The sequence below is a fragment of the Pocillopora damicornis genome, chromosome 2 (assembly GCF_964200805.1).
Source record: "Pocillopora damicornis chromosome 2, jaPocDami1.2, whole genome shotgun sequence".
Taxonomy (NCBI): Eukaryota; Metazoa; Cnidaria; class Anthozoa; order Scleractinia; family Pocilloporidae; genus Pocillopora; species Pocillopora damicornis.
Window position 1 is genome coordinate 12,058,547 of NC_142671.1, and position 12,741 is coordinate 12,071,287.

At 38.8% G+C, this 12,741-nt stretch overlaps 1 protein-coding gene and 1 long non-coding RNA gene across 4 annotated transcripts; one reads left to right on the top strand and one right to left on the bottom strand.

Annotated features, from left to right (window-relative positions):
* Nucleotides 1-243: 243 nt before the first annotated feature.
* On the bottom strand, nt 244-6,916 carry LOC113668344 (uncharacterized). Of its 2 annotated transcripts, XM_027184234.2 has the most exons (5): nt 6,528-6,723; nt 6,047-6,403; nt 2,449-2,505; nt 1,372-1,698; nt 244-1,177 (listed from the first exon to the last, which is right to left on the bottom strand). In XM_027184234.2, exons 2-5 carry the CDS (start codon nt 6,314-6,316, stop codon nt 887-889), a joined length of 945 nt encoding a protein of 314 aa, XP_027040035.2. In that variant the 5' UTR covers nt 6,317-6,403; nt 6,528-6,723; the 3' UTR covers nt 244-886. The 2 variants fall into 2 exon arrangements, with proteins under 2 accessions (XP_027040035.2, XP_089051695.1); XM_089195569.1 differs by having other exon boundaries at nt 6,047-6,916.
* Nucleotides 6,917-9,472: 2,556 nt separating this feature from the next.
* On the top strand, nt 9,473-12,741 carry LOC149049918 (uncharacterized). Of its 2 annotated transcripts, none has more exons than XR_016183361.1 (3): nt 9,473-10,272; nt 10,363-11,761; nt 12,431-12,741. It is a non-coding gene; the product is annotated as an uncharacterized LOC149049918 (long non-coding RNA). The 2 variants fall into 2 exon arrangements; XR_016183360.1 differs by having other exon boundaries at nt 9,473-9,866.

Consider the following 12,741-nt stretch of genomic DNA (forward strand, 5'->3'; position numbering starts at 1 on the left):
ATTCATCACGTTGGTTCTATTATACAATTGTACACCTAAGAGGAGAGACGTACTGTGAGTGTAACTTGTATTTTCTCTCTCCACCCTACAACTGCAGTAAAAACCAAAGATGGAGGCAGGAATTTTCCCCAAGAAAATAATGAGCATTACGCCTGCTCTGTAGGATAAGAATTAAATTGTCCACATCACTACGCGAAGTTGGAGGCACTAAAACAACTTCAATGCCATAAAATGAGAAGGAAGTTAAAATAATGTAATAATTTTATTTTTTTCCAAAGTGAATAACGTCCCTCAGAAAACAACAGAAGTTATTTCTAGGTTACAAAAATAATTCACGATGAATGTTCATCAAATCACTGATCGAGATTAAAGTGTGATTACAAACAGAAATCTTATGAGAGTATCCTTACAATGACATCTAAAAATTTGAAAAGCGTGTAGCCATGACTAGTTGGCCACAGGAAAAAGCCCCTTACCTATGAAGAAATTCTCAAAAATGACCTTTACAGTTTTATATGTACAGATGTATTTTAACATATAATACAAAGAATTTTCGGAAGCCATTACACTTCCAACATTTTCCATTTACAAGCCTTAAATGAATTAATCACTACAGGCGTACAATTTCAATACGCTGATCGATTCAGAACTAAATTTGGCTTAATCTGTTAAAATAACTTACTCGTAGACTTCACAAGCGGGCTATCTTGATAAAGTGGTCTGTGGGATTTTTAGTTTCCCTATCACATCCTCATTCCAAAACGAACAGCTCTGTTCTTGTTGTTGTTTTTGTTGCTTTTTATTTATTTTGTCTGTTGAGCCAGCAAGAGCACCGATCTCAGCCTCCCCGCCGTACCCCTTCCCCACTAACGTGCATGGCACATTTTCACTCGGTGTACGGAGGAGGTGGGTCATGTCTGGAATTGGAATTATAATTGATAACGTAATCTCGTCGCGGAATGCTCATATCGACCACGTAGTGCGAACAAGGCACATCTCGTACAAAGTTCGATGGTGTTTGGCTGGCTTGAGTTTCGATGGGTGAACGTTGAATTTCTGTTGCTGCGAGTTCAACGTCTTCCTCTTCGATAACGCTGAGGTCTGTTTGCGATGTTTGAGACTGGCGAGAATTTACGGTACATTTGCCATCACCATCTGACCTGGAGTGTAGGGTGGCCTACATGAAAAAGGAAAACATACACATTACTACTAAAGTGCGCTTAGAGAAAAAAATACCTTCAAACTTTACAACCAAAAGAGTGCCTTGAAACAGCTCGATTTGGTGTGACCGAGAGACGACCTCACTTTTTGTGACCGAGAGGCTGTCATATGCACGACAATTTGATCTAATTTAGTCTGAATAAAACGCACCTTAGACCGTCTTTTGCGACACAGTAATGCCGTCTCCATGACTGCGGCCAGAATGCAGGTGATCAGTCCACCACTGTACACGCCACACATGCCGTATACCAGGTCACGCAGCTTGTTTTGGATACCATTACAGTTTGCAGTGTCTCTAAAGATTATCGACACTTGTCGTAGTTCGCTGTGATGAAAGCACTTGCACGAGTTCTCCACAGGGAAATATTGACAGTTGCCCATCTTTGAAAGGAGAGGCGCTATTTCGGTCCCAGTAAAAAGTGCTCCGGCGAAACAAAGAAATGCGGCTGCCACGGTGAAAATTATTGACGAAACAATCTGTGAATTGTAAATAAGAGAGGAAAACTTGAAGTAAAAGCAAAGAAAACGATAGCCCTTTAGGCAATACATTTTGTTTCATCTTCAAATTTCAAAACTTCGTGTGACTTCCGCCTGAATCGAGCAGCTAAAGTACACTGTTTACTCTTCCCCAGAATTTGTTCACAAAAGTATCACGGAATAGCATAGTATATAGAGACTTGACGACATCACTTTTGAAATCGACGGATACACCACAATTACTTTAGACATGATAATTTTTATGGAACTGATACTGGATAAAGTTTCCAAAAGATTTCTTGTAACACATCTACTATTGTAGATAGAATAAGAGAGATGGAAAGTTTTGAGCTCGGTAAGGAATTAGAGAAAGATGTTTTTCGTCCTGTCACGAGAGTGAGACATAGAAAAGATTCTAAGTCCCCATGAGGAATCGAACCTCAGACCTTCGGATTCCGCGCTCCGATGCTCTACTACTGAGCCACAGATATCTAAAAACATTACTCTATCGACACATGCTGATCCAAGCAGTGTACAAGACGGCGTGTCTTGAGAACTTCGTAATAGATCTCGCCTACAGTAGAATCTCTGTGGCTCAGTGGTAGCGCATCGAAGCGCGGAATCCGAAGGTCTGAGGTTCGATTCCTCATGGAGACTCAGAATTTTTTCTCTGTCCCACGCTCGTGACAAGACGAAAAATCTTTCTCTACATCTAATAATGTTAGCGACAATCTGAAAGAAAGTACTTACAAGAAATTTACATCTTGGCTTGCACATTAACATCAGGTGAAATCCCACTAACCCAAGCTGTAGAAAAAGAAATCAGATTAACACTTTTAAGAATTGGAGCCTTATTTTTAAAACTTAACTGTTTAATCTCTAATATTGTCTAAGTGATGGAGAACAATTTAACAAGCTACAGTCGAAAATGACAAAGTAAATTGTAGAATTTTCGGCTTGATTTCACATTCCTTTTCTAACTCTTTGTAGTCTTCTCCACTGTGAACATGAAAAAAGACCTCTTCCCTCCAGCAAAAAAAAAAAAGGAGACCTTTACATTTATAGACTTGGAGTAAGAAAGTTAAGAGTTCCTAGAGCTATTTGTTGTTCGGGTGTGACCGAGATTAAAAATCCACTTCTTTGTTTCCACAAGACGGCCTTTCAAAAGAAATTAAAGCCATTTGCAATCGTTCACGTGGACGCCGACGAGAGCTGAAGTTTTTCGAGGCTGTTTTGATAGGAAAATTCGGGTGTCTGAGCTTAACTAGCGAATCCCACCGAATATTTCTTGATTCCGTCGTGTAAACGAACTTTTACGTGATTGTTTTCAATCTTTGTTGAAGTGTTCGGATAAGGAAATAGAAATGCTCAAACAGAAATAAGAGGTCGAAAACCGTTAAGATCTCACCCAGATATGAAGGAAATAAGGCTTTCTTTTGCGTTTTTTATTCTTTTACCGTTTTAACGCTATTGAAATATCGGAGCTGCGTTTAAGAAACAAACGCCCAAAACAACAGGAAGTTATTTTCCCTTGTCATTAGAGATAATTTCACCAAGCCGCAGTCATTTCGATTGGTCATATTTCATTTGCGGTTAAAGATCTTTATGAATTTTAATCGTTCTCAGACGAATGATTTTGCCATTCATAAACCCACAAACAATTTCTGAGCTTTATCAATGGAAATTTAAGACATTTCTTGCAGTCATCGTCTTAAAAACCTTATTACCCTTTACCAGATTTGGTTTGCTGCAAGACGCAACATGTGTTTTCACTAGCTACGCTTCGAAACACATGTTTTTGAGAGCAGGTGGTTTTTTATCACCTAGAACCGCAAGTGTTGATTCAATTTACAGTCACAAAAAGAAGCGAAACAATACAAATGTGCCATGTTTTCTAATTTGATTTGATAGAGATCAATTCGTACAATGCAACAGGTTGGAATATGGGAAACTTAACCAATTGTTTTGTGGTCACCAACTCTGTTAATGTGATGATCATACAGTGTATTGGATAAATCTTTTCTCTCTTTTAAATTAACCTTCCATTCACCTTCCGAAGTAAAACAGAATTAGGTAAAAAAGTGACGGAGGAAAATGTGAAACAATGGACTGTTTCATAACCTTAAAGTTCACATGACTAACATTTTTTTAAGACTACCTGTTACTAAAAGCTCTTTGATTTCACTTTCCTAAAACGCACACATCAATACTAATACTGCCCTTGTCACACAGAAGAACACAACAGTTTTGCAATAAATCCCCAGTTTCTTTGATTTGTTTGACGCGGAACAGTTGTTATTCTTTATTTCCGTGTTTGATACAGATACAAGGTTAATCCAATCTTCCGTTTCCCTCCTGTTCAATTAACAGAGGGTTTAATTTTGTTCTTCTTCGAGCAAGACTTGTTTGGCAAAATTCTCTTATTTGAAGTCACGAACATTCTTTTTAAAGATCAATATAACTTGCACGAGGCTCTCAGAGAACGCGCTATCACTACGGAGGAAGGCTCCTTTTCAATTTAAAATGAACTTTTTCCTTTCAAATGTTTTTTCTTATCAAGCTATACTTCCTTCGCATACTCATTTTTTTTGGTCAAGAAAGTGACTCTTAAACTGTTCACCAATCAATATAAGACGAAGGATTCCTTCCAAAACAACTCACTCAAATATCTGCTTAACTTCATACATGTAGGAAAAAGAAACCCCAATTACACTTCGAGGATCAAAACAGAGAGGTTTTCTTCACAATCTGTTGATTAGTCTTTCTCATGCAAATACAATGATATGAGGGCACGAGGCTATATTAACCTGCGATGTAAATTAACACGTGCAGCGACTTAAGCTAATAAACATGATTTGATCTTCCGATCTCAAAGTGCTACATGCAAAAGCTTGAGAGTTTCCGGCAGCGGGCCAAAGCTTTTTACCACCGCATTGAGCATTGATTATCATAATAAATTTTGACATTCCTTTTATTCTCCGGCACTCACGTAACAAACAATTCATTTACAAATTATTTCTTTTTCACTTCAAAACATCAGACTTTTCGGCGATAACTAAGGACGCTTCGTTCACCCGTTTGCTTGTTAGGCCGTTCTTTTCTTATTTTTTGATCCACTGGGAACAGAAAAGGCTAGAATTTGGCGCCCTGAGAACGCCCCAAGTGAATCAATGTCAATGGCGCTTTTAGCTCAAATGTGCGTGATATTGTTCAAGGAAAAACAAAGCCGTTAAGTGTATCATTCACTAACCACGCGTTTTTGACATGAGAACAATTGCGTTTCACTCTTGGCACGTGTCTATGGAATTGCGCCTAAAAACTCTTTCATCTCCACTCACCGATCAAAAGTGAGTTTCAAAGCAACATTTGGTTGATGAAGCAAACAGGTAAACACCACGGCAAGACACAGGATCTTTTTCTTTTTCTCAGCGTGGGCTCCATTTTACAATACCCTAACATAAGTAAAGGTGTTGTTTACGATTTATACGCACGCGCCAGAGTCACTCCAGTTCTTTTGTTTGTTTCGAAACTTGCATCGACTACACCCAAAATAAAAGGTTCCTTTCTTCTCCCGCGCTGAATTGGTTGCAGCTGAAAATTTAACCCTTTTTCGCGCATTTAATCCATTAAAATCCACTAAAGCTTTGACATTGCGAAGTTCGGAAGCTCGATATGCGAAATTTGTCAAAATCTAAGCCCATTGAATATGTATAAGCGTCAGGCACTTGTCTATATTTGCACAAGGTACTAATGTGCTTTACTTAAACTGTTGTGTAATCCTTTCCAAAAACGCATCAAATGAACACTTTTCGAACCATAAATCTTCACAGACAAACGAAGTAAAAAAAAACAAAACAAAGTATTTGAGGAGTTACAGCAACTCTAAATTCGTAAGGCATCGTTCGTCAGTTACGAATTTCTACAAGTGTAGCAAAAACGCCAGGTAGATTTGAAACTCCGTTTTTCCAAACACAAGGAGTGTTGATAACTGTCTCATTAAAGTCGTGCGTTGTTTTCAATGTGAGCTGATTTATGTACTGCTTCTGAATTAAATATATTTCTATCAGACGGTTAACACTGCCGTATAATAAATATCCAACTGCCTACGGTGTTAATTCGTGACTTGGGAACTTAGGGGAACACTTCAAACAAGAGTTGTAACGAACTGAGCGGCAGTTGGATGTTCGATTACCATATTTTACTACAGAGTGCATAAATAAACTCGAAGAACAAATTGCGGTGGTAAGCCTTACTGTTACATAATTTCTGTTAATACCATTGTTACGAAGATCTAGTCTTGTAGCAAAGAGATTTATGTTCTTAAAAGAAATAAAAACAATGAACGTACCAATGCGCCTGTAACATAGGATGGTATCAGCCCTTCTGTATGGTACGCAGAGGATGTTACTCCGTGGATGCTAAAATAACCGATTCCAAGAAGACATCCAATGGAAAGAATTGTAAAGCCAAGAAGCGGGAGTGCAACAAGTCGCTTCCCGCAACACTGACAACTGTTGCCTTTCTCTGTGCTTCGATGGATGACAACATCTTTGGCTCGTAGCAGCTTTTGGTCAACGGAGTGAGTGGGCGCAGACCTTGAACTTTTTGGTGATGGCATGATTCTCACTGTTCACGATTCACTGGCCACGCGTCTACCGCCGCGAAATAATTCCACGCTTCTCACTTCCTTCGTAGTAAATTCTTCCTGAGTAATTGAAAAAGGCGGGAAAGCAAGATTTCAGGCCTTTACCCTCAAAATATTCCCTCTAGTGACTTAGGATGTTCGTCCAAGATGCTCTAGACAGTGTCTTAGCGTTGTGTTCAATTACCGTCGAAAATTGCCTTTCTTCGGGTTCTTAGTGTGTTCGATTCACTGCTAAAGAGCTCGGGGCTGTTTTGACGATGCCAATGACTACTGCCAATGTTGTTTCTAACGTATTCTTTGTGACGTCTCTCATTGTGTGTACGGCTGAATGGAAACCTGACACAGTTGAATGGGCTGCACGAGGCGCCAATCTAATCATTAACATAACACTGGTTGTCCAATTTAATTTATGTGCTCACCGAATACCTATTCAGCTGAAGTTTAAACAGGTTACGATGCGCAGGTGGCGATGATCGGGGAAAGTAATCGGACAAAGAAATCAGGTGTTTCTGAAGAAAAAAAGATCACGGATTATTGCCAATACTACCTGTCGTAACCTTCAGGATCGAACAGGAAAATTAGTAAAATGTGATCCAGACCTAATAACAGAGATTTTCAAATCATACTGAGCGTGTAGTTGAAAAGCTTTCAATATCAAAACCACTCTACTCCTTACAATGACGTCGACATTACAAAAAAATTATAGTTTACTACAAGAAAAGATTGTAAAGTGTTCTCCTAGCTATTTAATTAATCGTGCTTGTTACACTGAAAGGTTCTTTTAAATGAATTATTGGGTTTTGTTGCTCCGTTTTATGAAAGGCGATTTACTCTCCTTGGCTCGCTCATTTCGTGCAATTTGCTGCTATTGGTAATATTGATAAGACATATTAATTAGCGGGACCAGATGAGCTGATATTTCTCTTAAACCTGAAATACGGTATTTAACAAATAAACATGATCGACGCGGACAGATTTCCTAATTAATTGCTCCATTTTAAGGAAAATCGTTTATTTTGAACGATAGATTTGTTTGCTTTGGTAACTATTGTTGGTAGAAAAACCGACGCTGCGAAATTAAGTATCAAATCATTAAGTTTTGTAGAGTTAGGAAATTGCAATTTACAAAGTAAAAATGGAACGTTTCATGTTCCCTGACTCACTATGCAGACAAATGCACGTTGCTAAAAGTCTTCGTTTGCCTCTCGAGCAAGACTGAAACGTAAAAAGAAAGTTTCTCAAGGCTTCCTGACAGCTATTTTTTAATTTGGTATTTCCTTCGAAGTGAAAATGTACTTCAGGACGTGATAATGTTACGAGAAAAAGCGCACGTTCTGATAAAGGCACAAATTGCAAATTCCCGTAATTAGCAAAAGCGCTAAAAAACAGCGTCCTATCTAAAAGTCCAAAAAACTTAAACAAGCTGAGATTTATCTCGGTCATGTCAATAAAACGACGCATCTGCCAATTAAGGTCCTTGTTAAGCGATGTCGATATAACGCCGTTGGTACTTGAACGCATTTTTTCTTCAATTAGATGGCGGTACACTTTGCCAAGTTTATCAAGTATTGGCCATCTTATCCGGCCAGTTCGGCATTGCTCAGTCTTTTTAGTTGTGGAATAAATAAAACCCATAAGTTTTTCCATTTTGTGGAAGCCCATGTTTTCGTGATATCGATTGTTGTTCAAGCACTTAGCGACCTATGTTATGGCATCACTTTGCTGCTGGGTTAATAAGTTCTTGGTATTTAATATTGCGATCATGCGTCTTTTCTGTTCCTCTTGTCCGCGATTTCCTCGTCTTAATGTGAAAATGGCGACGCCGAAAGTCTGTTGTGAGAGTTAATTAAGAACAGCTAATGATAAGTCTTTGTTGCGGTTATCGAAATTGGTTAACAGGATTGGAGACGGTAGCTGTTTTATGCTTTGAACAAAATAAACAAAGATAGACACACGAAAGTAATTCAGTGCCGGCAAAAAATGTACAAATTAGCGAAATGAAAGAATTGATGAACTCGTAAGACAGACAAATGTGATTATCGAAACGATGAAACTGGAAAGAAGGAATTTAAAGAACCAAGGATGATTTTAAGGACATTAGGGAAATGTAACAGCCTCTGCTCTTTTTTCGGTGGGTCGATATCTTTTGTAGACAAGAAATCGGACAAAACGTTTTTTTTCTTTGTAATAACCATTGTTCATTATATTTAGTTACATGAGGCATGTGATTATATTGGCCATTTGGGATTACTCTGCTTGGAAAGCGCGAAATTTTGAATCTGTTAATTAAAGAAACGTTTGAAAAATCCTGCATCGGTTTCTACTTCAATTAGCCACTTAGAGAGATGTTAACTTCAAACTTCACCAATAACGACTTCTACTGGTACCGGCTCGAGAGCATAAGTCAAGCGAGGGCAAATGATCACGATTTCCCAACTATTGGCTGTTGCAATCGTGCATACAAAGTTATTCAAATATTTACATTAAATCACATTGCGCTTGACAATTTGAACATTGACAAGTAGGTCGATGAACCTCCATTGTTTGTTTCTTCAAAGAAGACTGACATTTCGTTTTCGCACGGAACAATTGTGTGACATCCCATGCTGGATGTTTTAGTCTAAAGGTCATATAGAGATAATCAAACCGTCACTTTCTAAGCTTAGTACTCAGACTAACGTATTTTGCATTCAGTAGTTCTTGATATTTTTCGGTTTGCTTTAAATTGGTTGACCGAAGAAGGGAGAGTTGTCTAGACATCAAATGCAAGGCGCAAGCCGCGTAAGATTAATCGTGTGTTCTGACTTCTTGGACATCGAACTTTCAAACCGATCTCTTAACCACCTGCAGTAGTTCTATGCTCTGATCAATAAATATACTGTGGCAAATGCGGAAAACAAAGGTGACACGTTGCAAGTTTCCTAACTCCTTCTCAGTTTAATTTTTTCGCTCAGGTATTTTGGCGCGAAGAAATCAAATGGTAGGTCATTTCTTTCAACAACAGTATGCATTTTAAAGAAAGAGAGGAAATTGACTTGATGAAGTAATAATATTTGTCAACATATCATTCAAAATGCGCGTCGTAGGTGAATTTAACATGTAAAGTTAGGCTTTTAATTTCAAGCGTGAATGAAATTTATTTCTGATACGCATCAGTGATAACACTTATATGGTTGACTGTGTTGCATTTGAATTTGGAAAATTAGCTAATAAACAATAGTCAAGTGAGCTGCTAAAAAACTCATAGTGCTCGCAAAATACCGTCAGGTTTTTCCTCTGATTTACGACGCAGATTACTTTGATACAGAGTCGAAAACAAAGTCCATACCAAAGGAAAATGAATCTTTTTTATGTCTCTAATCTCATAGGATGCCTATCTGATCGCTAAAAACACTGACCGCGGCTTCATGTAATTTTATTGTTGATGGGGGTACCTGCGACAAAATGGCGGCAACATTACGCAGTTATAAGCTAAGGAAAACAAGTGTTCTCGAACATGTGATCATTTGAGCGTGATCAACAGGTATTACATTGACGTTAGAAACAGCCCGCCGTCCAATTCAAGACACACGTGCATTCAGCTGGTGCTGCGTGCTGGGAACTTGAAATGAGCAGCGTTAGGTTTTATTTAATCCAAAGAGCAAACAAACGGAGAAACTTGCTATATAGTTTTCAAGTTGAATATACACAGATTTGTCTGTACAAATAATGTCTTATGGTTATTGCTTGGAAAACGTGAGCTCATAGAGGCGGAGGTTTCAGCAAGAAATAAATCGCTCAAAGGGATTTAGCTTCATGTATTGTTAACAGCCAAATATAGATGCTCTATTATTCGCCTTAAATGATACCGAAGTGAAAAAAGTAATTCACTCAGCACAAGATGCGAGAACATAATCGAGTTATAAGCCAACATGACTTTCCACTTTCAGGTTTACTCTTCTTTTTAGTTGAGTTCGTTGGTCCTCGTTTATTCTTGGATTTCTACCATAACCTGAAATCCCTGTTTTTTCTCTTCAAAGGCGTTTTTGTACAGGATGTCGGCCTCCTAAACGAAAGAGTTCTTAATCAAACAGGATCAATGTGAAAAGCCACTCTCAAATGTTTGTGTGAATGCTTAAAAAACAAGATTCAAACAGTGTGAGAAAATGTTCAACACAAATAGACAACTCAAGCGACAGATGCTTCCAACAGGTCAGCAATTACAAAAGATAATTCGCTTATTAATTTTACTTTCAATTGCGAAACAAATACAGATGACGCACGTGCCCTTGTGCATTGAAAGAACAAGTGACCTTCATGCCGTATGTACATTTTAATTCATTTGTCTTTATTGTCAATAGTTTTTCATGTTCTTGATTTCTCAGTCTAGCTACGCGTGTGTTTTGCATAGTGAGGAGCGCGCCAAAAGGTTACCTGCTAAATGAGCAAGGTTACTTGCTTTCATGAACCATATTCCTTCATACTGGTTTTTTATATTAAATATTGTCTGAAAGGTATGACAGATCTCCCTGGTTTGAGGTTTAAAACAAGATTTTCTATCATGCAGTATTATATCATTGATGATTATGCTAACGGCTGAAGAAAACAGAGAATTAGTCTCAATGTCAACTATGTCAACTAGATAAAAAGAATAGCAATATTCTCTCTTCGCCCAATTTCATATTATTTGACTTTTTTTCAGCCGATGGTTGTCTAAGGTTTAGCAAAACAAAGTGATACCTCAACAACTAAGCTAAACTAAACGTTAACTAAATTGGTCCGCAGTTTCCGTATTAACATAACTTCGCCCTTCAAGTCTGGTAGCGAGCTGGTTCAGATATATTATAACGGAATCTAAACATTTGTGCTCAACAGTAATAAACAACTTACTTCTCAAGACCACGTCAGGTGCAACTTAAAATAACACAATTCAATTATTCAGTTTAATCTCTCTCATATAACCAATGCACATGTACGAGTAAATGTAACCACCAGATGACTTTCTTTACAAACATTCCAATTCTTGATGGACCCTTTTGGTGTTTAGAGAACTTAGCAGGTTCTTACCAGTTTAATTACACGTGTGCTAAGCAGGGAACGGAGAGTGCCGAAATGAGGTTACCTGTTGTAGAACCGAGATCTCAAACTTTCCCACGCCTTAACTGGAACGGGTCATTGGGTATCACTGATGAGCTATCCCAATGTAAAGAAAATTGTTTTTGTCAATCAAGACAAGCGGATCAACTTAACTTTGATGACAGTAGGTTTTGTTAAATAATTAAAAATGGCCGTTAAAGCCATTTTGGAACAATGGTGGCAACAGCTTTAAAATACACGCGAGATATTTCAAAATTATTATACTAGCGGCAAATTTGAACCATCGACAAGGCTGAAGAAAAGACAAATCCTCCCCATGAGGGGGAGGGGGGGATGATACTGGTAAGATTCTTTTGATGCAAGTAGTAACGGCGGGGCGAACGGTGGCCAGTGGAGATGACTCTTGCCGCCTTGAAGCAAAGACTATTCATCATAAGTTTGCTATCGCCACTGTTTTCTTTAACATTGCTTTAAACTGGCTACATAAAAATGGCCAAATTTTTGTTGAAAAGGCCCACCATTGTCGAAAAGATGCCAGGAAAACAGTGTTTAACGCTCACTCACGGTAAATTTTCTTCGAGGGGAGAGAGGCTCCTCGCAGTTTTAGTGACTCCCATTGCCTAAGGAAAGGGTAAACCCACTTTGTGCTACAGTTTCAGGGTAAACTTGTAATTTACCAAGTGCAAGATGCCAACTTGCTGGTTTAGTATTCTCTCAAATTTCTGGATTTCTGTTTTGGAATAACAGAGCTTGCCATCCCATGTGCCTACGTGTTTAATTCGTTGTATACCCAGGGATCTCACCTGATCCCCGCCTAAGGCTCTGTATTATTCTTATGATTCCCCCTCTCTAGTTCTCCCCCCCCTTTATACTCTGTTGGGGGCGACTGATCCCCCTCTGTTGCCCCCCAAAACCATGTACCTTCCCTCAAATCCCCTTGGCCCCAAGGCGATAAATAAAGACTGGTCCCCTGATGATATAGTAAAAGGGCAGATCCACTTTGTATTGCAGTACCTCAGTACTATTGCCATTTACCAAGTGCCAGGTGCCGAAAAGTTGGTTAAGTATTCTCGCCAAGATTGCCGGATTGTACGTGCATAACTTGCCGGCGAAGATGGGCAGCTAAGGACTTGCGTGATTTTCGCTGCCTCCGATGCTTTCCAATCTCGTAGCCAGAGTCCCTCTACTTTTAACCCTAAAAGAGGTAGGACGAAGAGAGATCTAGGAACGAGCTTGGCTTCTTCCGCTTGATCTTAGCCTGCACGGCAAGTGCAATTTTAGCGAGCGAGCTTTCTAGTCTTTTCTTTTCGTGAGGCAGCAGA